Source organism: Podarcis filfolensis, assembly GCF_964270895.1.
Source record: "Podarcis filfolensis genome assembly, chromosome: 12".
In the NCBI taxonomy this organism is placed as follows: domain Eukaryota; kingdom Metazoa; phylum Chordata; class Lepidosauria; order Squamata; family Lacertidae; genus Podarcis; species Podarcis filfolensis.
This window is the reverse complement of record NC_139614.1, coordinates 29,986,332-30,013,876: the sequence shown is the minus strand read 5'-3', so window position 1 is coordinate 30,013,876 and position 27,545 is coordinate 29,986,332. Positions and strand designations below refer to the sequence as shown.

The 27,545-nt window shown below is 42.4% G+C and overlaps 1 protein-coding gene across 4 annotated transcripts in view; it reads right to left on the bottom strand.

Moving 5' to 3' along the window:
- Window positions 1-20,194, bottom strand: part of COL28A1 (collagen type XXVIII alpha 1 chain) — a 64,993-nt gene extending 44,799 nt beyond the window's left edge. The window contains exons 1-10 of one of the 4 annotated variants that reach the window (XM_083578495.1): window positions 19,855-20,194; window positions 17,153-17,322; window positions 14,293-14,849; window positions 11,831-11,851; window positions 9,112-9,168; window positions 8,510-8,563; window positions 8,249-8,290; window positions 6,960-6,986; window positions 6,777-6,821; window positions 2,651-2,695 (exon numbers count right to left, since the gene is read on the bottom strand). In XM_083578495.1, the coding sequence (XP_083434621.1) occupies window positions 2,651-2,695; window positions 6,777-6,821; window positions 6,960-6,986; window positions 8,249-8,290; window positions 8,510-8,563; window positions 9,112-9,168; window positions 11,831-11,851; window positions 14,293-14,849; window positions 17,153-17,279 (975 nt within the window). In that variant the 5' untranslated portion in view covers window positions 17,280-17,322; window positions 19,855-20,194. Of the gene's footprint in view, window positions 1-2,650; window positions 2,696-6,776; window positions 6,822-6,959; window positions 6,987-8,248; window positions 8,291-8,509; window positions 8,564-9,111; window positions 9,169-11,830; window positions 11,852-14,292; window positions 14,850-17,152; window positions 17,323-17,418; window positions 17,479-19,854 lie in introns of those variants that run through there. The other 3 variants (XM_083578498.1, XM_083578496.1, XM_083578497.1) reach the window with 3 other exon arrangements.
- Between the last annotated feature and the right edge of the window lie 7,351 nt (window positions 20,195-27,545).

The following is a 27,545-nucleotide window of genomic DNA, read 5'->3' as shown; positions in this document are numbered from 1 at the left end:
CAGACATGTACAGAATATATATGAACTCTGTCCTCTATCTCTAAGCACATGAGCTTGCCCACTCAAAGATTTCAGTGTTTACAGAAGAAAACTGTGTATGTACATTGTCAGAAATGTTCTTGTCAGTCAGAACTATCCTGTGGGGAGGGAGAGAATCGGATTCTGGGGTGCAATATTGGTTTGTGGGAGGAGACTTCTCATGGCTTAACATCAACAAGTGCAGTCTCAGAATGAGCTGCTGCCGTGCAAATGTCCGGGAAGACATTTCCAGGAAGAATATAGGGTGTTCAGACATTACATTCAACAAGTGTACAATGTGGATATACAGTAGTTGAGCTGTACAGATCAGCTAAAGTACACAAGTCTTGCTAAGATACTGTAATTTCAATTTCAGCGGTATTTCAGGGGTATAGCTATACAACAGTGCTATAAGAAGAACTCATCAAACTTTCCGGGAAATCCCTGCTTAAGTCTTGCCTGACATTATCACTGGTGCTGTTCAGTAGCAGTATGATTTTCTACCATGGGAACTCCTCTTGATCACAACAAAGCATTTATGGAGAAATACTAGACATTTTTCTACTGGAATAAAAGCTGAAGAATTGGCAAGGGAGGGGGTTCAGCAGTTCCACTAAGAAGTCAAAAATGTTCTCACAGTTCTACTTTAAGCTCAGCACTGTAGCTGCAGAACAGGACACTGTGACAAGGAAGAGATTGATAGCAGGTTCCCCTTGAGAATGACAGCTTTTAAAAATAATCACACAGAAGGAAAGCTGTACATTTCAAGAACAGAACAGCACAAAGTTCTCCATTGCTTGAGTTCCTTGGATACAAAAGATATGCTGCTACTGAGCCATATAAGAACACAAGAGGCCTACTGGGTCGGAATAAAGGCCCAGCATCTGGTTTCTTAGCAACAGCCAATCAAGGGCCTCCAGGAAGCCCACAAGCAGGGTGTGAAGGCAATAGCCCTCTCCTGCTGTTTCCCGTATCTGGTATTCAGATAGATATCTTCCGTTTTATCTATTTTTATTGCTTGCATTTATATCCCATCCATCACTTTGTTGATTCCATGGTAGGTGCCAATGGGTTATATCTCACCAAGTGTTACTCAGAGTAAACCCACTGTAATCAATAGACTTAAGGTAGCCATCCATTAATTTCAGTGAGTCTGTTCTATCTGAGTCAAATTTAAACCAATTTAAAAAGCTACTAACAGTGTTTGTCGGACAGAAACACACAAAGAGAATTTATACTCGAACATAATGTAGAACAGCAGTCAACAGCCATTAACAAGACCTTCCCCCACAAAAGTACAGCAACAATAACCAAAATCATTACAGCAGCATTACAGCAGCAGATATAGCCAACAGAATTTCTCCCATCAGTTTTCACTAAAAGCCTGGGAGAATAAAAACGCTTTTAATTGTCATTGAAAGGTGGACATAGATGGCATCAACCATATTCCAGAAGGGAAGGAGCCCCACAGTGCTGTCATGGAAATGATCATATCTTGGATCATCACACAATGTTCCTCACTGAATGGCACAATATGCCTTTTTTGTTACAGCTATAGATTCATATAAGAACATGACGACACTGGGGTTTTTTATTATTACTCTCCTTCCCCCCAAACTCTACTTTTCCAGCTGTAGAAGCCATGCTGACTTTTTTTCAGCATGACTTGTTCTTCTCATATTTACTTATTATTGCGGGAGAGGGGGTTAACTTTAATAATTGCTTCCAAGAAATGTGGTTAGGCCAGGCATAGGCATGGCCTAACCAGATATTTTGGAACTACAACTCCCAAACCAGTGGTCAGGGATGATAGGAGTTGTAGTCCCAAAACATCTGGAGGCCAAGTTTGCCTATGCCTGGGTTAGGCTGACAGGTCTGTAATCTCCTGGCTCTGCTTCACCTACCTTTTATAAACTGGTGTTTATCTACCTATCTTACAGTCTTCTGGTAAGGAGGCCCACTGTGGCGCTAAGTTGCATATTTTTGTTAGCTGATCAATAATTTTGGTTTCGAGTTTTCAAAGAGCTCTTGGGCATAAGCCATCTGGCCCTGTTGACTTACTAATTTTTAATTGTCCAATAACTTCATCCCCTTGACACTTCTATTCGAGTTAGTTCTGAAACAGAGCATGGAATGCTGGCAAGCAACAACTGATGCATACATAGACAAGACAATGAGGTGATAAATGTACAGAGGCTGGATCTCTTCAGGCTTTGGAGAGGGAGGAACTCACATAAAGGGCCATTCAGTCATGTATCTTGAAATGTAGGGCCAGCTCTACCATTCAGCAGAATGTAGTGGCAGATGATGCTGGGCAGACAGTGGTGGTGAACTGTTGTAGGGCAGACCTGTGTGTACAGTGATGTGTGTGTGTGATGTTGGAAGACAGAGTTGGGTGTGGTGTGGTGGAAGATGCTGTTCTATCACAAGTGTTCAATTGCTATCAGTCCAGTCATATTTTGCACATGGAACAGGAAAAGGTGCCACCTAGTTCTGCTGAAGTATAGCCCGGGCACAGATTGACCACCTCTAGCCAAATAAATCCACACATCACAAGCCAAATGTCCCCTGGAGTTGAATAATGCAAACAAATAATAATATTCACATAGAATTAGGTTTTAAAGAAACGTACCTGAGGTCCTCTGGGTCCCTTTGGGCCAAAAGGGCCTTCTAGCCCCTGTTTAAATAAAACAAAAATAGAAAGATTAATTGCATGTTCTGATTCAGCCAAGGCTCACTAAAACACTTCTCAGCTCTCTCCCTGCAGCTGTGGTTGCTGTTATCTGCACATATATTATATATGTGTGTGTTATCTGCACATATATATTTAGGCAGATTTGCCTAAATTTCCCCTTTCAGATCTCTGACCTGAAACTAGGGTTTGTCAATGGGCTGCCACAGCCTTGGCCAACCTAGTCATCTCCAGATGGTTTGCACTACAACTCCTCTCTGCCCCAGGGATGGATAGGAGTTACAGTCCAAACCATCTGGTGGGCACTAAGTTGGCAAAGGCTGGTCCAGTAGATCTATGTTAGGAAATATTCAGCATCATGTAGCACACTGCACTCAAAATATAAGCAGCTTTAGCTGAATGTACAAAGGAGAAAACAGGACCATGGTAGCAAATCCCAAACCCATTCCCTGTACAGTTGCACGTGCTCAGGTTCTCAAAATGTAGCTGGTGAGGCTGCTGGTTTTTGTTTTTTGCAGGGTTCCTCGTCTCATGTACAAAGCCTGCACAACATTGTACATGGCATAGGCTGTGAAAGGACCTACAAGAGCAATTCTGCTCCTCCCCATCTCCATTGTACCCCTGTTTGTTGTCATCAGAGCAGGGCAAGTGTTCCTGGGGATTGTTACCCTCTAAAAAGGAAAGGAAGGGGAAAACAAAGACTGCTCAGCACCCTTAGGAAGTTAAAAATCTCAGTTTCTGAGAGGAAGCCATGATGGTTTAAAACAGATCAATCGCAAAATATATTTTGAACGGAAGTCAATATAAGGTTCTCTCTCTCTAGGTTGCTATGCAGACCGTGCAAGATCATTTTCTTTCTCCTAGCAATAATGCCTTGGTTTGGGAATGGAGTCTCTGAAAAATGAGGACGTGTATCTGAATGGCTGGAATATCAGTCTGCAGCAGAGAAGAGGAAAGGAAGCGGGCTTTTCAAAGAAGCCACCTCCATCCACGAAGTGTCACCTGGCAGCCGTCATTCCATCAGCCTGCCCCAGGGGGAAGGAAGGGGAGCAGGACCCGCCACCCACCCTGCTGAGAGACCAGCAGCTTTTGGCTCCTGTTTTTCTCCAGCTGTTTCCATTTGATCTGGTCATTAGAGGGGGGAAAAACTCTGAATGGTAGCCAATTAAATCTCACCCAGATCAGACTCATTGAAATGAATGAACTCGAGTTTGTCATGCCCATTAACCTGCATGGGTCTACTCTCTGTATGGCTAATGACTAACAAGTTATAAAGTCAATCATTCATATCTAAGAACTAATGCTGGAGTTTGCTATTTTTTCTTCTTCCTCTCAATCCCCTTTTCTTTCATGTCACATGTTTTAAATGGAAGGTCTGATTACAGGGACCATCTTATCGCTCATCTGCTCAGGGAGCCTTCTTTGACTGAAAAGGAGGATAAAAATGCTCCCAGACAAGCACATGTTTTCTTCCATCCTAAAGTCAATCATTTTCTAGGCTAAAGGAGGGGCGGGATGGGGGCCGGGATGGAACTCTGTGGTCAAAATATGTGCCCTTCTCCCTTGGGAGCATCCCTCTCGCCCTTAGCTTTAGCCCCAGCTGCTTGCTATCTCAAGTGGCCCCCTTTGAACTTGTGAGCCGTTGGGCGGGAGGAGTGGGCTCCGGCATTAAGGAAGCAAAACCAGCAATGGAAACAATTACAGCTAAGCTTGGCCTCTGCAGACTTGTGCACACAATCCACATCCAACCTGAATTCAAATAGCCAGCAGTTATTTGCATTTTCAGCTAATATAAAAGCTGTACCCTCCGCTGACTGCCCTTTAGGGAAACCCAGAATTCTGGGCAGTGGGAAACACCAGTAAACACTGATGAATACTATGCAATAAATCTCCCTCATTTCTTTCTCTTTTTTTACATTTTGTTGGGACACCCAACAGTACAGTCAATTATACTGCTGTGCTGATCTTTCCAGATCATAAATGTGCTCCAGAATATTAGTGCTGTGTGTCCCAATCTTTTGCTCTGTGCTTCTGCTGTGTGTTCTCCGTGTCTGCTCATTTTCCACTGGCATGATTGCTGCCTCTAATTCTTCTTTCTTTCTTTTTTAAAAAAGCTCTTCATTCATTTTTGGCAATGCCGCTTCATCTCCTGTTGTAAGTGGGAATCCTGTGGGTGATGAGAACTTTGGCCTGTTCAGAAGTTTCTGCAAGTGCTTAATCCATTATGGCCTTTTAATCCTTTACAGATGTTCAATGCCTTCTCCTGCCTTGCCCTCAGTAAAAACAACAACTAAAATGCTATTTCCTTAGATTTCTACAATCTTGACATATGGTCTTTATGTCCATTTTCCCCCCTTTCCATTTTAACTGCCAGCTGCTAACTAATTTTCTTTTAACTTTGCACATGTGTACATTTCACATCCTCCCTTACAACTTCTTCACCTGCTACCCGTGTAAACTGACACTGCTGTATGGAGCTATAAGAACTAAGAATCTGACAGTTCACATGGATTCCTTCTTAGCAAATTAAAATATTTAAGCACTAGTTTTCTCTCTCGTCAACCACAAAAACCAGACTGAGCAAACAAAACAGGCCAATCAAATTTGAGTCTGAATCAGGGATGAGGAACCTGTGGCCCTCCAGATGTTTTTGGGCTAGAACTCCCATCATCCCTGCAGATTGGCTATGCTGTTTGAGGGCTGACAGAAGAGCAGCAATATCTGGAAAGCCACAGTTCATTCTCATTTCAGGCTGAATTTGGATAATTTTATATTTATATTAGATGTACTGATTTTTTTGGTTGCCCAATTCCAGCTCCTTGCTGTGACCCATAAGTGAAGTAGTGACTTGGACATTAGGTTGGAGGTTACAGTGTCACCGGCCTAGGAGCTGGACCAGGTTCCTAGCTCCAGGCCTGATGCTAGTGACTGGTGAAGCACTGAACCAGAGGCTACAGGCCTGATCAAACAAACCCCATGACACCAGGACCATCACAGGTTCCTTCTCCTGGACCTGAGAAACTGAGCGCCTTCCTCACAACTTCAATGGTGTAGGTGGGAGCACTCCAAGGAGGAGGTCTTGTCTTCAGCAAGTTAGCCCTAGTTCTCCAAAAGGGGGCAGAGTATCTATTTAAGAAATTTATATACCTCATGTTTCTTACAGCATCAAAAAAGCCTACAAAATTTAAAACATAGGGTGGTATTTAATTATTTTTTTGCTCAGAGGACACTCACTGAAAATAACAGACCTGACTGCACTATATATTTATAGCACTGTGATGCCACTTCAACAGTCATGGCTTCCTCCAAAGCATCATGTAGTTTGTTAAGGATGCTGAGAGTTAGGAGGCCCCTATTCCCTTCCCAAAGCTACCATTCCCTGGGACTGGTTGTTAAACTACTTGTTGACTTGAGTCCATGGGAAACCACTAATGGTGCTTCCCTCAAGTGGTTTAGTGATCCACTTGGAGCATATAGAGCAAAGTGGTCCTTAAGGTATAGGAGTTTAAGAAAGGTGGACTGGAAACAGTGACTAAAAAGGCCCCAGTTCACTTTCTGTCTGAGTTGGAGCAAGTTGCTCTCCAGGAGCTCTCTGTGGTGCTGCAACAACCAACCTGCTTTGCTTCCTTGCACCCTCTGGGCTCCTCCATGGGGCCAGAACATGACACTCTTCTATTTATGTATGTTTGCTAAACACCTTTATTTTTATAAGCCACTTCAAATCTAGAGCGGTATGGAAATTCTCAATCAGGCCAAGGAAAGCCTGTTCAGGCAGCAGAATCTCAAAGCAACCCACAGAGGTCTGAAACAGTGTGACTATTGCCACGGTGTTCCCAGAGAATCAAACTGGTACACTTTGACTGATTGGATCCATTTCTCTTGATGAAACGCTTTCAAGCTAACAATTAACTAACCTTCCACCAACACCGGTAGGTTCAACGAGAACAGTTATAATTGCCTTTTGCCATTTTAAGAAAAACATTCTTTGCATTTTCACAGAATGTTCTGAGCAGAATTTTGACACAGCTTGTATGTATGCATATGGCAAGTTGTTTACGGTACTTACTCTGTCTCCCTTTAGTCCTGGTGTTCCGCATTCCCCTCTCTCACCCTGCAAAAAGTATATATTATTGGCACGATTTCATGGTGATGCTTCATACAAATTATTATTTTTTTTGTATAGGAAGTTGAAGTGTCACATTCTCCGGTTATTCTGACAATATAAGCAAGCATTTGTGCATCATCTCACCTTGTCTCCCTTATAACCAGCACCTCCCTATTAAAAGAACAAAATAAAGTTATTTTAACATGGCTAATACAATATCAAGAATATGATAAATAGATATGCTATTTAATCAGCATGGAGGGCAGAGTAATAACCTGGTTGGAGAAAGAATGAAATGCCATCCTTAGAAGAATGTGTGTGTGTGTGTGTGTGTGTGTGTGTGTGTGTGTGAGAGAGAGAGAGAGAGAGAGAGAGAGAGAGAATAGCATGCTTCTGATCTTCACACAGAGCTTTCTCCATTCGTTTAATTGGAGGAAGGCAGTATTCATGTGCAAAGAAATGAATTAACAAATTGGCTCCCTTCATTAAAATGCAGAGAGAAAGGAAGTGTTAGCATTAGTGTTTCCACATGCGAGACAGGCTGCTATTTCTATAGGATATTGAGACAATGGTTATACACCACATACATAAGCATTCTTCCAAAGATTTCAAAATCCATCAACTCTTGGAGGCGTCATTTGAAGACCCATTGTTTCAGTACCACTGGCAACTTGATTTACACTGTGATTGTAGACCTCGCTATATACTATGATTAATATCCTCACCATTACATTTACCACCTACCGTTCTTCCAAGCAGGTCAAGGCAGTTGACACGGTTCTCCCAATGCCGTGAAGTAGGTAAGGTAGATAGAGAGACTGGCCAAAGATTAGCCAGTGGATTTCATGGTTGAGCGGGGGTTTGAATCTGAGTCTCTCCAGTCATGGTCCAGCACTCTAACCAGTGAGGCTGGTTCATCTGGGCAAATGAAACACTGCCCCACCAATCTCAGTCTGCCTTTGGCCAGCCCCATCTGCCTGTCTTCTTAGGTAGTACCAGCCCAGGGGGAAGAACTGCCTATCAGCTTCCTCCTCCTCCTCCTTAGTCTCATCATTGCCCTTATAGAACTCAGCAATGAAGAAGACAAAACTCTCATTAGTTGGCTCTTCCCACCATTAGCTCTGTCTCTAACCTACTGTTGGGCTCCCTGCCTTTGTCCTACCAGCTGTGGTTAGACACAACTCCACCTTGATCTTTCTTAGCCTTGGGCAGAGCAGCTAAGTCTTGCATAGGCTGCTGTGACGTCTGAGATGATAAGTTAAAGGCCGCAAAAGGAGCTACGATGATGGCTCTGCTTGCAAAGTCCCACTATGACGAAACAGCGTATCAAAACAGAGAACAGTTAGAGAGGAGACAGATTAAAGAACAGGGCTTGTGAGAAAGCAGAAACACACTTCACACTGAATTATTGGAAATAGCAATAATTCACGTACCTCTGCACCTTTTTCTCCAGGCTCTCCTTTCTCAGCCTCACCCTGGAAAAAAAGGTAGAAGCCAGTGAAAATATTTGGAAATATTATTTCCTTTTATACTACACTTACACCCAACTTTGACCACAGTCTTGTTAAAAATACAACAGTCAAGACCAGGGCATTTTTTTTCAACTGGAACTTGCTGGAACTCAGTTCTTGCACCTCTCAGGCAGGCCCCATTGCCATTGTAAGAGAACAAGGGAGGTGTTCGTGGCGATTTACCTTTTCTCCTTTAGTTCCTCGATCACCTTTATCCCCTCTGCCACCATGACCACCCTTGAGGGGACAAGGAGAGAGAAATATCATTAATAGAGTATATACCGTACCCTCTTTGTTTGCCAGGACATAGAATTGCATAAAGGTTGCACATCCCAATTTCTGTGAATAGATGCAATTTTAGAAATCATTACTGGTACTGAAATGCTATGCATGGCTCCAAAGCGGGGAAAAGTGTGACCAGGTGACCTGTGTCCATGCTCAGACAGCTGTCCAGGTCCTAAATGTTGATGGATAACTACAAGGTCCCTGCTTTCTCTCCCTTCCTACAGTTCTTTATCTTTAAACCACATTTGGACTGGACAGTCTGTCAAACAGAGAACTCCTCAAAATAGAGGACTATACCCTGTAAAGCAGAACACATGGTCAGCCTAACTTAACCTGGTGCTTTTTATACTTTCTTCTTGAGTGAACAATTCCTCCTTCTTTTCCTTCAGGCACACGTAAACATATTATATTCTCCTTTATGCTTTTATGTGTGGTAGTTTGCTTCTATAAACTATAAGCAGGAAATCTGAAGGTTCCTACTGCCCATCATATATACTCACAGGTGGTCCTGGAAGTCCTCGGTCTCCCTTCTCGCATTCACAGCTCTTTTGCTCACACTACAGGTTCAACAGAAACAGCAACATTAGAATGTCACCTTTCCAACTATGAACGTAATTGTCCCAAACTGTCCCAGGATACTAGTGGTTCATTAGTCTGGCGAAAACCTGATACTATCCACCAGAAATGGAGAACTGGAGTTAAGTCTCATCTCCAACGTAATGCTGGACTTTGGCGGCTCCCATAATCAGAAAGAAGTTCTTACTGGACCCCAGGAGAAGGGAAGTGTCTTGTCTATTATATTATGTAGAGCTCTGGTGCCTGCACAAAGTCAGGCTCAGTGCAAGGCCATACAGAAAGTGCCTGCCCTTCTCCTTAGCCTGGAACTTAAGAAGAAGAGTGTGATCTCCAGCTTGTCCTCACTCTTGGCTTCAGAGCCACTTGGAAACAGTGAAAGGTCTTGCTTCTTCTGAGTGCCTCTGAAGCTAAGGGTAGCATCGAAGTTGAACCCTGGTCCTTATGGGAACGCACACAAGTTAAGTGGCAATCACCCACAAAGACTGGCTACATGAGGCCCACAAAAGTGTGTTGGGTATGGGTATAGCTATGGGTATCACAGTGTCCATGCACCAGGCAGTTAAATGCAATTACAATTTCTCAGAGACTGACTAGATGTCATGGCAACACAACCCATGTGCCACATTGTAGGTAGTGCAGATTTCCATTGAAGTCTGGGGCAAGTTAAAGCCCAGCAGGGCTAGACAGGAGACATTTATTTGATGTGATCTTCTCTCAAAATACTTCCCCCCCCCCAATTTTTTTTTTCAGATGACTATCAAAACCCCACTGGGAGAAAACTGGCTGAGAAGAATTTAACACACATACCACACTACTGCCCACCTTACAGAGCAATCCACACCCCTTCTCCCACTTGATAGGAAATTGGTAGATCACCTGGATCCATGACATCTAGCTCAGCTCTCAACATGCAAAACTCATGCGCAGGCAAAACGCACATGTGCTTTTATCATCCTGCATCTTGCCTGGTTACAAAGAAGTGCTTCCCCTGTGGGAAGTTTTGTCGCATCCAAAGTGGCCTTGATTCCCCAATGGAATGAAATCTTTTCTATTCCCTTCCCTTGCAACTTCCCTTTCATGCCTCTGTTGGCTTCTTGCTTCTGAGAACAAGTCACTCCGATTCCCACCCCTGCATCCGCTCTCTGGTCCCACAGGCCCAGGCAGCCACCTTGAAAAGGAGGAATGCTCCTGACCTTTAGTCCTTGCACAGCTGCTTGGGCCTCTCAGAGAAAAAAAAACACTTCCATGCTGTTTTTGTTTGATCTATTCCTCTTAAAGAGATAAAAGCTGCATACACACCATACATTTAAAGAACATTTTCCTCTCCCTCCACCCGCAAGGAATCCTGGGAAATGTGGGTCAATCAATCCCTCTTCACAGCGAACTCTCGGAACTGTAGCTCTGGGAGGGGAATAGATACTCCCTAACCACTCTCAGCACCCTGAACAAACTACAACTCCCAGAATTCTTTGGGGGAAGCCATGACTGTTTCAAGTGGCATCATAGCACTTTAAATGTATGGTGTGGATGCGGACTATATTTTACTCACAGCAGACCCATCAAAGTTAATTAACATGCCTAAGTTAGGTCCCTTCCTTTCAGTAAATTCTACGTAAAGCTTATTTTGTTAAGGGTGCTGGGAACTGTTGCTCTGTGAGAGGTAAAAACTACAGGTCCTGGGATTCTGTGTGGTGTGTGTGGAATGTGCTTTAAATATATGGTGTATACACAGCAAAAGATAACATGGGGGGAGGAGAGGAATTCTATGTTTATGCTGATCTGTGGATGATCCTCGGGGTCCTTTCCAATACTACAGTTCCATGATTCTATGATCTCAACTACATTGCTTGACTGCTCTTACAACAATTCACTTGTCCCAGTATGCAAGGAGGAGAAACACACAAAGTGGAAATGGAAATGGTATAAATGATGGACAAAGGCAGAGGTTTTTAAACTGTGGCTGCCAACCTTGCGCCCAGAAATCTCCACGTAGTTGCAATTGGAACCACACCAGCAGCAAAACGCGCCTGGCACCTGGCAAATTTCTAACAACGCATGTGCCATTCAGTGGAATGGCACTATTGGGTTGTGTTGGTTGGAAAGAGCGCAAGTTGATGATGATGGTAGCGATGGCGTGTATTTGGGGGGTGGGGCCAGCTGGATCATGGAGGAATCACATGATTGTTCACATGTGCATCCCTTTTTCTTATGAGGACATTATCTTTTTGCAGGGAAATGTTATCTGAGAATCAGCATTTATTTCCACATGAAAAGTGGGGCCTGCAACAAAACATTGCAGTGTGCAGTGCTGCTGATCAGGAGTCCAGACTCTCCATTTCATTCCTCTTCCCACCCAGTTTTCTTCACCCCCCACAATATTCTAACATGTCATTGTCACAGAACATGTTCAAGTCATTGGTCTGTTTTTTGTGTGTCCCCTCATCCCTCCATTCTAAAGCTTCCCTCTTAAAGATCATTTTTTTGTACTTCAGCAAACCTTCCCCCTCATGTTTGTTGATACCTCACTGTTGTGCATGTGCGAATGGTGCTGGTTTGACTACAAAGGCAACGGCACTCACAGCTTGAACAAATGGAAAGGGATGGTGGACATGCCACTGAATACGCAAAAGCTGATCAACTTACCCGCTCATCAAATAGAGTTGCCTGGAAGATAAAACAATTAAATATATATATATTAGCATGACATGCCATTTCAACTTAGATTTGTCTGGTTAACAACAATGTTTATTTCAGGCATTTATGAATCGCTTTTCAGGTGAATCTCACAAAGTTGCTTACATATTGGAAGAATAAGCATTACTAAAATAATATCATAAAAAGTCAAGGTGCAGCAGGAAAAACACTTCTGGAAATACTGAAGTAAACCTGATATGATAGAGTCATTAGCTCTGTTTACCCAAACTTTGTGGTGAGTATGAATATGTACAATGGAACAGCATGGCTCAAACCCAGCTGACTATTAGAAGATCAGAACAAATCCCATCTGCCTTATTTATTCCTTTCCATAATATGTTTTCTTCTAATGAGCCACTAGAGGCTCATTTCCTTATTTGTCATGTATGTATTCACAACTTCCGCATCCAGTTCTCCCTTGAGAGCTTCGGTCTTCTACAATGTCTAATATTTCTTGCCGTCTGACCTTACCACATCCTGTTCTTCTTCTGTGTTTCTATTTGCCAGCAAACTGCTAATCTTTCTCATTATGTCATGGTATAATTAAGGGGCATAGCTCAGTAGTAGTGCATTTGCCTTGCTTGTAAAGAGTTCTGGGTTCAATCCCCAGCATCTCCAGATAAGAACATAATGAGAGTCTACTGGATCACATACCAATGGCCTATCTAACCCAACCTCCTCACACTGGCCAACCAGTTGCCTATGGGAAGCCCACAAACATGACCTGACCACAAGAGCATTCTTCCCTCCTTCTGTTTCCAGCCACAAGGCTTCAGTCACCTGAGCCACAGGCCACTGCTGGCCATGGGGAAAGATCTCCATAGGTTCTGCTATGACAGACCAGCTCCATCAGGCCTCCTCTGCCTACAACCATCACCTGCAGGCAGCCATTCCAGCAGTGGCAGAGCTGGGAAGTAGAACTCAAGTACATCCGCTCTGTTGTGACAGGCCAGCTCCATCAGGCCTCCTCTCCCCTAACGGTCAACCCAGGGGCAGACTTCCCATCAGTCAGGGGAAGAGTTATGGAGCAGGGCTCGTCTCATCGCCATCAGGCACCTCCTGCCCCTGATCTGTGCCAGCTGGTCATTATGGAAACGGCTGTTTAGAAATTGGTGCCAGAGCTGGGATTTGGGTTTTCCTATTCCCTCCCTGTTCCCTTTCCCTTGTGTGTCATTTCCATTTTTAAGATTGTAAGCCTGTGGGTAGGGTCTGCCATGTTTTGATTGCATGTAAGCTGCTCTGGTAGCATTATTGGCTGAAGAATGGGGTACAAATGTTCTAAATAAATGAATAAATAAGACCTGACCAACATAAGCCCTCTTTTCCCACGTGAATGTTCCCAATAACATTTGCTGCCCCATTCATACGTTAAAGTTAGCTCTTTAAGAGTGGTGTATGATCTGAATGGGCAAAAGGCTGTATGCTACTGTTTCAAGTCATTGCATGTCACAGGAGCTGAGCAGGAATGGAGAACTTACATGGCTAAAGTCATTCTTTGTGGCCTCTTAGGCGGTCACCATATTGATGGATTGACCATTTGATTTTTATGTAACAAAATTTATATACCACTTGATGGGGTGAGGGTGGGGGTGGGGGTGGGGGTAGGTGTTTAAACCCTCTAAGCTATTTAGAAAAAAATATTGAAATTAGCAATTAAAAAACAGTTAAAACAAGCATTTTAAAATATCCAAAAGATTATTTTAAATCAACGGTAGCTGCATGAAACTTCAGCATGTTTGGATAGGCTTGCCTAAACAACAATGTTTTAAGCAGGTGCTGAAAAGAGTACAATGAAAGCGCTAGCCACATGTCAACACGCAGGGAGTTCCAAAGTGTTGATGCTGCCATGCTAAAAAAATTGGTTCTTTACAAGTCCTTATTTCTTAATTATTCATTTATTTGCAGCCTTTGTATGCCACTTCATAACATTAACTTCTCTTACAATCAATGAGTAAGAAAAACAATTTTGATATGAAGAAGCCACCCAGAGTGGCTGGGGCAAACCAGTCAGATGGGTGGAGTACAAAATAAATATTATTATTATTATTATTAGGCATGAAACCATACAATCAAAATAAGCAAATAATGAAATCATTGCACCCTCAAAGTTAAAGAAAACCCCTCAGATTTAAAAACTGAGAGGCCACATCAGTTTTTTTAAAAGGCTGTTCCATAACTGGGATGCCACTACTGAAAGGGCCCTGTCATTGGTGGCTACTATTGCTGTGGGATAGCTCAGTTGGTAGAGTGTGAGACTCTTAATTTCAGGGCTATGGGTTCAATCCCTCTGTTAGGCAAAAAGATTCCTGTGTTGCAGGGGGTTGGACTAGGTGAGCCTTGTGGTCCCTTCCAACTCTACAAGTCTACGAAACTATTACTAGAAGAAGAACCCTTTAAAAAATGTTACTTACCAATTGGTCCCGTATTTTGTCTGACAGGTTGGGATCGTTGAGGATGAGCACAGGCTTCCCGGGCGAATCGCCAGATATCGAACGCAGTTTGGCTTGATTGGCGACTTTAGAAAGGCCAATGGTGATGAACGATATTCCAAGGGCCCGGGCTGCTTCAGATATGCCCTGCACATCAGGAGACTTTGGGTGGTCGATCCCATCCGTCATCAACAAAGCCACTTTGACACCTATTTTACGGCCTTCTGTTTTGAACAACTGGGTAGCGTTGGAAATAGCATAATAGGAATACGTGCCGTGCCCGATAAAGGTCATCCCAGCGACTTCCTGCTTAAAGGTTTGCAAGTTTTTCCATTCGGTAAAAGGATGGTCGATTTTGACCGAACTGCTGAACTGCATGATTGCCAGTCTGAAGTCGTACCTGCGGACTCTGGTGGGCTTCATGAGGAAAACCTTGTCGCTTAAGGTGGTGACAAACTCCTTCTGCTTATCAAACAGGACATCTTTTGCGCTTTCGGAACTGTCCAGGACGAAGATGATATCGATGAAGCAGACGGAAGCTGTGAAGGGCAAGATGGGACAGAGATCATTCAAAAACGGGGAACAAAGCCGCAGTGGGAGAAGACAACAACATGGGGTGGTTTCAAATAGAAAGGGAAGAGGTGAGGGGGATTCCAATCTAATTCTAGGTTCTTCTCATTAGATGGTGGAACAAGCAGGAGTCAGTGATGGTACTGCTTGTGGGTTTCCAAAGGCATCTGGTTGGCCACTGTGAGAAAAGGATGGTAGACTAGATGGGCAGTTCTTATGTTCTCAATTCACATGATAACAATAATATAATATTAATAATAAATGTTATTTATACCCCGCCCTCCCCGGCCAAAGCCGGGCTCAGGGCGGCTAACACCAGTAAAATTACAGTAAAAACATAATAGGGAAAAAAAACAATTAAAAATACAGGTTAAAATGCAATTTAAAATGCAGCCTCATTTTAAAAGTAGCCCATAGATCAAAACCATAAGGGGAGGGAAACATAAGGGTCAGACTGAGTCCAAACCAAAGGCCAGGCGGAACAGCTCTGTCTTGCAGGCCCTACGGAAAGATGTCAAGTCCCGCAGGGCCCTAGTTTCTTGTGACAGAGCATTCCACCAAGTCAGGGCCAGTACTGAAAAGGCCCTGGCCCTAGTTGAGACCAATCTAACCACCTTGAGACTTGGGACCTCCAAAATGTTGTCATTTGCAGACGTTAAGGTCTTCCGCCATAATAGTATTGCTGAAGTATATTCATTCACTAGGGATTGGAAGTGTTGATTTAACATAGGGCTGCAGTCCTTTAATATAGGCATGGGAAACCTGCTGATGTCTGAATGTTCTCTTATTAGTTCATGACTCCATGTAAATATTGCATGTTTTCTGATTGTAAATTAAGAAACAGTTCAACTCTTTCATATAAATATCGTTAGTATACTATTAGCCTGTGTGTTGCTTTATGTTTATCAGACTGTTCTGTTTTGCAACACAAGGGATTTTTTGTTGCAAGACATCTGAATGTTGTCGTACTACGACCTCCATCACCCCGACCATTGGTCATGCTGGCTGGAGCTGCTGGGAGCTGGAGTCCAACAACATCTGCAGGGCCATTGCTTTCTCACATCTGCTTTAATATGACATACATTTCATAGAATCAGGACAGCCTGCATATTGCTGAAGGCAACCTTTTGTGCACTGTATCTATTTACATGACAATGGCTTCTTCTGCTCTGTATTAAAGAAAACCCTAAGAAGTTTGCCTGTGTATTATAGGGAAAATGAAAACAACAACTAGAAATGAGTCAATTGCCTGAGCTGGATGGGGCTGCACTGCTCTGAAGGAGCAGGCATGCAGTTTGAATCTAGGGCTGTCCCAGGAAGCCAGGAGTTTGTGCATTGGTGACTGCAAAATTGGATACCTGCAATGCATTCTATATGGAGCTTCTCTTGTGCTTGATCTACAAGCTGCATTTAGTACAGAATGCTACAGCATAATTGCTGACAGGAGTGAGAGCCTTTCAGCATAAAACACCCCTGCTCAGAGATCTGTATTGTTTGCCCATTTGCTATTGGGCCAAGTTCAAGGTGTCACAACAGCTTGGGATCACCTGATCCCATATATGCCTTCTAGATCACTTTGATCTGCAGAACTGACACTATTGTAGGTGCCGCATAATACTAGCTGTGTAGTTGTAAGAAATCAAGCTTTTAGTGTAGCAGCAGTTATACTTTGGAACTCCCTGCCAATTGACACCAGACAGATGGTTTCATCATACTCTTTTCAGCATCTGCTTAAAACATTTTTGTTTCAGCAAGCCAATCCAAACATGTAGAAGTCACATGTGCTTTATCTCTTTTTAGCTACTGTTGGCTAGAATCGTCTCTTGAAAGTTTTTAAAAACCTGGTTTCAACTGGGATTTTTTAAATAATTTTTTTTACAGTGCTAATGTTTCATTTTCCATTATTGTAAACTGCTTAGAGGTTTCCTTGCAACAAGATATTTTGTTTATTCAATAAGGAAATAAATATTCCAATCTATTCTGAAATTGTGGGTGTGCGATATGCATTTTCCAGTAGCACATTCCACCTGAAAAAAAGTCTGTAGAGTTTCTTTATGTGAAAGGGAACGTGCCTTTTAGAATAGAATAATTATGGCCCTTGTAGTCTGGTCTTAATGGAAAACATGCTGTTCCCATAGAACTCAGGACTTGTTACCAAAATGATTCAAAATCCCCATATATTAATAATTTGCCACTTTCCCTTGGAGATTATTCCATTGCGCTTAGAAACATTTCATGCAGCCTATAGTAAATTCTAAGAAAATGACTTTACCCTGAAGGTTCGCTTTTCCTGTTAGAGAACTTGGCTTCTGTCCCCTTCTTCTGTTTTGTCCATACACTACACAGTTTGTAGCAACAGCCAAAACCAAAAGGCAAAAGACAGAATGTTTTTTCCACATAGTGACGGGGATTCAAAAATCAAAGGGTCACTTACTGCTCCTGCTAATAAAAACAAAAAGAGTTAATGTCTCGTGCATATTAATAATAAATCTGTAACTACTTAACACACATTTGCTCAATGATATAATGCAGCCTTACCACAGACCAGAGCCAGCACCCGATAAAAAATATTGGGGTAAGAACAGAAGGGGCGTACTATATTTCTGGGTGGGCGAGAAAGAAAGAAAACAGCAGCATATGCTAGTGGCAGAGATGGAATGGGATTCTTAAGCTGTGATTCCTGCATTGCAGAGGGTTGGACTAGATGACCCTTGGGATCGCTTCCAACTTTACAATATTATTATTCTATGAGTTCAGAAATGGGGGGCAAGGGGAGCAAGGTCCTTGTTTGGGGGCATTTGCCCCCCCCCCGTGCCGCCAATTTCCCAGGCTTAAAAAATAAAATAAAATTACTTCCCATTTTTTTAAATTAAAATGATGCTTAAGTTATGATCATTATCTTTTAAAGCAATGTTCCTTCCATTGTTCTGCCTTTTTTGCTTTTTGTTTTTGTTTGCTTAATTTTATTTTACTATTGGCTTTGAAATGATTTGCTTTAAGCTATTATACTGCAAGCTGCCTTGTGTATACAGTCATACCTCGGAAGTTGAACAGAGTCTGTTCCGAAGTCCATTCAACTTCCGAAACGTTCGACTTCCAAAATGCGGCTTCCGATTAGCTGCAGGAAGCTCCTGTGGTCAATTGGAAGCCGCAGAAGCCCAGAGGCATAGCTAGGTGGGTGAGATGGGTGCGGCGCACCCCGGGTGCCATCGGGGCAACAATTGGCGCGCCCCATCCCTGGCCCCTATGGGCCCCTATGGTCGGTTCGCCCCACCCCTGGGCGCCCTGCCCCAGGTGCCCCAGAGGCTTCCTCTGCCACTGCAGAAGCCCCATCGGACGTTCGGCTTCCGAAAGAACATCTGAAAACTGGAACACTCGGGAGCCAAGGTACGACTGTATATGGTAGGAAATTGTGGGGAAATGTTCTAAGCCAGGGGTTGTCAACCTGGTCCCTGCTGCCCACCAGTGGGCATTTCAAGATTCTAGGTGGGCGGTAGGGGGTTCTACGGCACAAGCTGAATCCTCCTTCCATCGAGCGCTGGTGGGCGGTAAGGAAATTTTACCATCAAGAAAGATGCATTAGTGGGCGCTAGGTATAAAAAGGTTGACTACCCCTGTTCCAGACAGACAGACAGACTCAGACAGCTTTGCCCTTCTAGTTCATGAATTAGATACACATATTTTCCAGAAAGCATGATAAACGTTTCCCTTGGGGAAAGGGCCATAGCTCAGGGACAGAGTATCTGCTTTGCATGCAGAAGTCCCAGGTTCAATCCCATGGCATCCCCTGGTAGGGCTGAGAGATATCCCTGAGTGAAGCCCCAGAGAGCGGCTGCCAGTCAGAGTAACCAATACTGAACTAGATAGGCCATTGGTCTGATTTGGTTTACATCAGCTTCCTATGTTCCTGTTGTCCAAAGCCGTATCAACCTTTTCACTTTTTTGAAATATTCTCAGGTATACTGTACTTGGCATTCTCCTACAAGCTGCCCCGTGGTCTAATACCAGCTATTATAAACACTGGAAATAATTGATGCAGAGAAATCACTTTAAATAGCAGGAATTAGCACTGTCATCCTATGCACACACTTGCCTGGAAGCAAGTCTCATTGAAATGAATGGGGCCTACTTCTGAGTAGGCATGCATGAGATCATGCCGCAGGTTATATTCTGAGATATGTGCAAAATTCAAACTTTCCATTCTGTGTAGAAAACCTTTTGAGCCCCCCTCACCCCTTTATTACAATGCTGCTCATTTGGGTGCCTGAAGTGAGCATGCCTCAAAATTTCATTTTAACACACAGGCGTGTCCATAATAATTCATAGGCATTGATTTTAATTTATGTAACCCCATATTTTAGAAAGAAAACTATTCAGCAACAAAAAGCCACTACTAAGTTTTTCATTATTATAGCATTATCTTTAACATAGTCCACGGGATGTTGTTTGGCATATGCATATTTGGTTAGATTTACAAGATAGATGAGCAGCTTGATTGAACACACTTATACTGTGACTTACAGCCAAATGCTGCTCATGTATGTCTACTCAGAAGTAAATCCAGCTGAGCTCAGTAGAACTTAATCTCAGGTAATTGTGCATTAGACTGCAGCCTTACAATGCAATCCTATACATATCAACGCAGAAGTTAATTCCACTGAGTTTATCCTAGTAAAAAAGCACCTCTAGCCTTAGATGCAACTTACAAGAATATCTTAGAGAAATGCATTTACAATACATCACTAATATGAAACATTTAAACAATATGCTTCACTTTCCAGTTCCAAACTCTCCTTACAGAATATTGTTTAACATCACCCAGTACTTTGATCTAATTAATTCATTCTCCCCCCCCAAAAAAATACAATACAATGTCATTTTAACAATATGACAATAATTATTATGTCATTTTGTTTCAAGTCCCATTTGAATTTTTTGCTAAGAAAAACAACTTCTAAAATATTGGTATCTTACCTTATAGAACACCAAATCAGCAAGCTTGGGAATAAATATTCTGTAAACAAATATGAACTAGAAAATGCATTCCTAGGGTCGCTGGGTTTTTTGGTTTGTTTTTAAATACTTTTAAGCACAGCTGTCCTTAAATAAATAATTAGTCCTGATGCAAATCAGGGAACCCTGCATCTGGATTTTTCATGATCCTTTATTCATGTTTTATTAGTCCAAGTTGAATGCAGAGTGGTTAGGCATGCAGCCAGGTCTAGCAATCTGGGTGGGAGCATAAACAACTTTAAAGGAACAGCCATTCAGAGAGTTTGCTATAGAGTTGGTTGCTGCTTGCTATTCAGTAAATGAAAGCGGTACTTCTTACAAACAACTTCTATTGGCATTTGTGGCTGTCCCTGCCATGCCTCCAAAGCATACCCATGCTTATTATTCAATAATGCTTCCTGTATGAGATAAGAAAGCAACCATGATACTATGTGTGCATTACAGTGAATGGCCAAAATTTGGGGAAGGTTATAGATGAGCTTTGAAAACATCTGGAAACAGGTACACCTGTTTATTCACTACACACACACACCAGTGAATGCTAGCAGTTACCTTTATGCCACAGGCGGGGAAGCTTTTCAGTGCCAAGGGCCAGGTCATTATCAGGATTGGGCTGCTATCTGTCAATCACCTGATGTCACAATGGCTGGGAACTGGCGTGCACTGCCAAAAACGGAACAGGATTTAACCACCACTCATCAGCTGCTGGTGTTAAATCCTGATGTCTAGGTTGTGTGTGCCAATACAGAACTGAAAGCCACACCCCTGTCCATCACCTGCCTATGGGTGTGATATCAGCTAACTGACCTATAGGCCAAACTAGAACCCCTGGCAGATGGGTGTAAGTAGGTGGAGCTATTTTTTGTGCTTAGAATTGGAGCATGTCCACCTGCACACTTGTGCAGATTCAGACTGCTCATAAGGTGCTTTGGTGGACTTCCCAGCCACTCTACTCACGATACACATTATCTTTTATTTTTTTAATAATTTTTATTAAAGGTTTTTATAACAATAACAAACATATAACAAATACATAAACAGACAAAAACAAAAACAAAACAAAAAACATGCACCATTTCATATCTTAATTTCTTATACCTTTCTTCCCCGACTTCCTCATGCCTCCCTTTTCTGTATTCCAAATTCTTATCAATTACTCAGCAAATCTTCCCTTATTTTAATTTAAATTTAATCTAATCTTCCTTATTCTCCTTGTCTTAACCCTTGCTAATAGTAACCGTTAACTTTCCAGTCCAACATCATTCTAACTTTCATTAATTTTGTAATATTTCTTTAAATAGTCCTTGAACTTTTTCCATTCTTCTTGCGCTGCTTCTCTTCCCTGGTTTCGGATTCTGCTCATCATTTCTGCCAGGCCCATATAGTCTATCACCTTCATCTGCCATTCTTCCAGTGTGGGTAGTTCTTGTGTCTTCCAGTACTTCGCAATAAGCATTCTAGCTGCTGTTGTAGCGTACAAAAAGAAAGTTATATCCATCTTTAACACCCCCTGTCCGACAATACCCAAGAGAAAGGCCTCTGGTTTCTTAGGGAAAGTATATTTAAATACCTTTTTAAGTTCATTATAGATCATTTCCCAGAATGCCTTAATCTTCGGGCACGTCCACCAAAGGTGAAAAAATGTACCCTCCTTTTCTTTACATTTCCAACATTTATTATCAGGCAAGTGGTAAATCTTTGCAAGCCTGACTGGGGTTATGTACCACCTATATATCATTTTCATAATGTTTTCTCTTAGAGCATTACATGCCGTAAATTTCATCCCGGTGGTCCACAACTTTTCCCAATCAGCAAACAAAATATTATGACCAATGTCCTGCGCCCATTTAATCATAGCTGATTTAACCGTTTCGTCTTGTGTATTCCATTTCAGCAGCAAGTTGTACATTTTTGACAAATTCTTAGTACTGGGTTCTAACAATTCTGTCTCCAATTTTGATTTTTCCACCTGGAAGCCAATTTTACTGTCCAATTTAAACGCTTCATTTATTTGATGATAGTGTAGCCAATCTCTCACCTTCCCTTACGATACACATTATCTTACCTGTGCAGCAATGAATTTCACAACCCACGAAGGTACTTTTTCTCTAGGCTCTCCCTTGGGTTTGGTGTATTCTTCAACAGTTGGTTCAACAATTAGAACTGAAGAATTCTGCTCCCAGGAATTATTTCAAATACCAAAAAGAAACAGAGTTCACAGTGCTTCCAAAAACATATCTACTTCAACATTTTTCACTTCAACAGTATAAATTAGGGAGTCATTTTGTAGCTGCTACTTTGGAGTGTCCTAAGTCCTTGGCCATCTACTGCAAATCATCCTGGGATCTACGGCAGGACCCAGATCTGCCCATCCCTGCTATGGACTACATGTATGTAAAGATCTGTACTCACAATCAGGAGAAATCAGGGTCCCGAAGCAGTGGGGAGAGAGCTCTACACACATAGAGCTGTACACTATCAATCAACTGCACACATGGAGGTTGTAAACAGGGGCAGCACCCTACAATTGCCCTCCATGCATTCAGTCTAAGGCGTGAAACAGGCTGCACAGTGTCCTGCAAAGGGTAGGGGACAACACCTACCAAACAACCATTTGCAGTTATCAACACATTCTGTTACCACTCCAATTATTACTACAGATTTCTTTCCAAAGGTTGGCCTGCTGCAGAAAAAAATAAGCAAATACAACTTAATTCGTTCTGGAGGTCTGTTCTTAACCTGAAACTGTTCTTAACCTGAGGTACCACTTTACCTAATGGGGCCTCCTGCTGCCGCTGCACGATTTCTGTTCTCATCCTGAAGCAAAGTTCTTAACTCGAGGTACTATTTCTGGGCTAGCAGAGTCTATAACCTGAAGCATCTGTAACCTGAGATACCACTGTAATCTTCTGGCACCTTAAAGACTAACACATTGATAATGGTAGAAGTTCTCATGGATTACAGTCCACTTTATCAGATTTGTTATGCCTCTGTGTGGCAAGCACAATAAGTACTACAGAGGTGGCACAGCCTGAGTACATTTAGTCAGAAGCTTCAGTGCCCAATAGGATTCACTTCCTCTTCAATAGGCTCAGGATTGCAGCCTAAGACTGCAGTCATAATCCTACTTACTCGGGAGGAAGTCCCACTGAATTTTGAGTAGACATAATTAGGATTGCAGTCTTTGTCTGTCTCCCATTCCAGGCTGGGTCCCACAGAGATGCTCTGGCTAGGTGTGTGGAAAGGTGCAGGCCCGGCAGCAAATGATCAGGACCAGGGACAGCTCATTGTGAAGCTGGATTCAGGAGAGCAGCCGGATACCAAGTTCACTCGGAGCTTGGAGTGTTGCTTATTTGTGCTGTTTGGAGCCAACTGATGGCAAGCTGTCTTAGGTGGCCAATACTCTACCAGGTCAAGTTCAAGGATTTGGTACTAACATTTATGACCATAAACAGCTCAGGGGCAGCTTGAGAAAACACCTTATCTCTGACATGCCCAGTAGGCCTCTGCATTCTGCAAGAGAGTTTCTCCTCCCAATTCCTAAAATATCAGAAGTCCACTCCACAGCAACATGGAGCAAAGCTCTCAGTGTGTATACCCCTGTTGTGTGGAACAGGATTCCTGTTGAGATATGACAGACATCCACTATTCGTACTTTCCCCAAACAACTAAACACACTTTTGTTTCAACAGGCCTTTCCAACTTGATGAAAATGACTCTGGCTTGCATGTTATCTTGTTTTGGTTGTAAACTGATCTTCTATTATTTTTGGTACTGTTTTTGAAACTTTTTTTAGTTGTTTTTTTAGTTGTGTTTGTAAATTGTCTTCATACACTTGTAGAAAGTAATTCATAAAATGATCATTATCATTCTGATCATCATCCTAGCTTCCCTGGAGAAAGCTGGCATTCTGTTACACAGCCATGTGCTTCAGTGGACTGGAATGCACACAGTGGGCCTCCCTTTGTAGTAGATGGTTCTCCTGGGCTGTTGGTGGTTCTGGGGATGAGTCTTCAAAGTCCACTTATACAGACCTATTTCCTCAGGAGCAGGGGATGAAGGCTCCACTCACTATTCTCCACTCACTATTGTAAATGTTAATGTACGTAATTGTAACTTCATTTCTTTGAGATCAACATGTCTCTACGTTTCTCTAAAGCCACAGCAGGCGATGCAACCTTCCAGCAATTTGAGTTCACCCCAAAAGTTGCACTCTTCCATTGTCTCCTGAGACAGATGGATGCCAGCAACTTCGTTTCTTTGAGATCAGCATGGCAACTGTTGCCTCTGAATACCTTACAAAGAAAATAAAGACTCAGTCGTGTAAAGTCCAGGAAGTGCACTTACAAGCTCCAGCATTTCCCAAACCAAGTAATTTGAGCAGGCTAACATATGCTGCTGTAAGGGTATGAATTATTTCAAGCTATACAGAAAATCTAATCAGAAATGAACCAGTTTGCCACCTTTGGGGACCTATATGATTGGAGCAAACATTGTGTCACTATGTTTATTAATTCAGAATTATCTGAAATAAATTTATTGTCAAGTTTATCATATAGTTCTTTCTTTGTGTCATTAGCAGTTTATTATTAGCATTCTTATCTTTCATAGCATTCATGAAAGTCACATGACAGGTCCATTGAACCTTTGCCAGCCTTGCCTTGGGCTCTTGGGAGCTGGAATCCAACAACGTTTGGAAAACTATAGGTTAGCCACCCCTGGTCTATAGGAAAGTTAGTAGTTCTTTTCTCATTTGGTAGTTGTTATGTAACAACTTCAGGCTGGTCTCCAGACTGTCTGGGAAATGTTGCTTCCATTAGCCTCTTTTCATGGATATGTTCTTGGAAACCTGGCAAACCCTGAATGTGTGGGAATATTGGGAAAAGGTTGATGTGCAGGCTGGCTGGATGCTGCCTCACAGCTTCCAAACCTTTTCCTCTTATAGTTCACTTTCCCTGAAAACCTAAAGAGAGAGGTTAAACAAATCCACCAACATGCACATATCTTGGTCTGTTATTTTCTAAACTGGGAATCATTTAGGATCAAATTAGGGATCTACTACCTGTATCACATACACAGAAATCAAGGATTATCTACTCCTTATTAACTACTTTGATTGTGAGATAACTGTATATCTAAAGAGTAAATAATGGATTAAAAATAGATGGCATTGTACTCTGTGATTGTTGGATTGCAATTAGAGGGAAGCAGCTATTCTAGATTTATATTTTCATATTTTATATAGTTGTTCTTTTAAAAAATGCAATTGTTTTCAACTGTTTCCATAATAAAATGTAAACTGAAAAATGTAAATTGTTATACACACACACATATATAACAATTTATATAACTGTTTTACATATGTAAATAGGAATAAATAGGTACCACTTCGGTGGGAAGGTAAGCGGTGTTTCCATGCGCCTCCGTGTGCCAGAAGCGGTTTAGTCATGCTGGCCACATGACCCGGAAAGCTGTCTGTGGACAAACGCCAGCTCCCTCAGCCTGAAGCAAGATGAGCGCCACACACCATAGTTGCCTTTGACTGGACTTAACCGTCCAGGGGTCCTTTACCTTTTTTTACCTTTACATAAGTACAGTAATTATGTTGTGAATCACTTTGACAACATTAATTTGAGATGTACCTTAGTAAGCAATTCAGAAATTCAGAAATGAATGAATAAAAACTATAGCTTTTCAGCAAACAGGAAAAAGCTTCAGCTGTAGTCCAGCAAAATTTTTGCTTTTGACAAGCTGAACAGATACAAGATGCCTGTGTGGTATTTAGTTTCAATCTGGGACCAATTTGTTGCCTGTTCACAAAACCAAACAAGGTTCCCAGGAGAACCCAAAGGGTGCCCTCCAGATGTTGCTGGATGACAACTCCTATAATCCATGACCACTGACCATGCTGGCTGCGGAAGATGGGTGTTGGGAGTCTAACAACATCTGGAGGACACCATGTTGGTGCCCCCCATCCAAGATCGTTTCCATTGTCAGAGTCAACTCTTCGCAAAGTATTTCGCACACAACTGCTAGCCCCTCAAAGATCTGCGATGAAGCAACAGAGAGTTACTCTATATGTAGCTTTCAGGCAGGCTTGAGTCCCAGTATTTTATTGTATCTTTAATCATTAAGCAGTTGGTATTTCACACTAAATAAACTGACATGAAGTGTGTCGACAGTTTTGTACTTTTGTTAATATCCATTGCCTGTTTGACAGCACTGAATGTGGGGCTCACTCTTCTCAGTCCTTAGTTTTGCAAAAAGAAAGAAAGAAAGAAAGATGATTTGAGCTCCACCTTGTGGGTTTCAAGAGCACATCATTTAATTCAGGTCCCGTTAAACAGCTGGTTCTGCAACCTTTACAAGACTAATGAATGTTGTAATCTTCCTCTCATATGCTCCGCTACATGCTATTACTTTTTTGTCTGTAAACTGCTCAAAGTTAGGATGACCAGATTGGTAAAGAGGCACCGTCAGGTGCATTTTTAATAGTTGTTTAGAAGAGGGAATTTCAGTAAGCATAACTTGCATGGCCTGCTGAAACTGAGTTTTCAACACACCTATCAAAGTGCAGGTGACCTACCCTCTTTTTCATCTGGCAACCCTATTCAAATGGTTTATTATTGCAAGGTATCAGGAATGGGATTTGTGGCTTCAACAAATTCTGCCTGATTTATAGAGCAATCCTATGTGTGTCTACTTGGGGGGGAGAGTTCAATCCAGTTTCTCATTAGGTAAGAGGGAAGAGGATTGTACCCTTAAAAGTGGCATGAAGGAAGAGGATCTTTCATATTTTCCCCTTCCTCATAGCAGTGCTATGTTGGTGTTGACATAGCAAATGGTTCTTCCAAAAATACTGTCTGCTACTGTCTACCAGAGCAGCACAGTGATCTCACATATATAGCACAACTGGTAGAGCCTGAGACATTCCTCCACATGTGGTGGGAATGCCCTAAAATCCAACCCTTCTGGACAGCAGTCCTACAAGAGATATGCAAAATAACTAAACAGGTATTAGAACTCATCCCAGAACTGGCCCTACTGAACATCTTCCAAGTTCATAATGACCACTCACATTATTCAGAGTTTATAACCCACCTACTCTCAGCAGCCAGAAGCTTCATAGCTAGACACTGGAGAGACCTGTCAGGAGTAGACATGGACCAATGGTATCCAATTGTATGGGAAACGGCCTTACTAGAAAAGCTAACCAATAAACTGAAACTGAGACGGGGACAAATAGAAGAGGATGCCTTCACCCCAGCATGGCTCCCCTTTATCACATACACAGCCCAACAGGACAACAACAAGAATCCACCGACAGCATACAAATCAATCTGGCTTATCTGACCCAACAAGCCCTCTCCCCCCACAAATGCAAACAAACCCCACTGCAACCAACCAACCACACCCTACCCTCCAATACGTCTCACTGCCAAGGCAATGTAGTAAACGAATAGAAAGGGAACCTACCCAGTCAACGCTGATACAAAACCCCACCTGTACACTATACTAAAGAATACTGTATAAGGCTCACCAGCCCGACCCTTCCTCTCCCCCTCTTCTTCCCCAACCCTATACTGTACTCAACACTAATGTCTCACAACAAATGTAACTAATTTGTAAGGAATACTGTACAACCTGAAAAA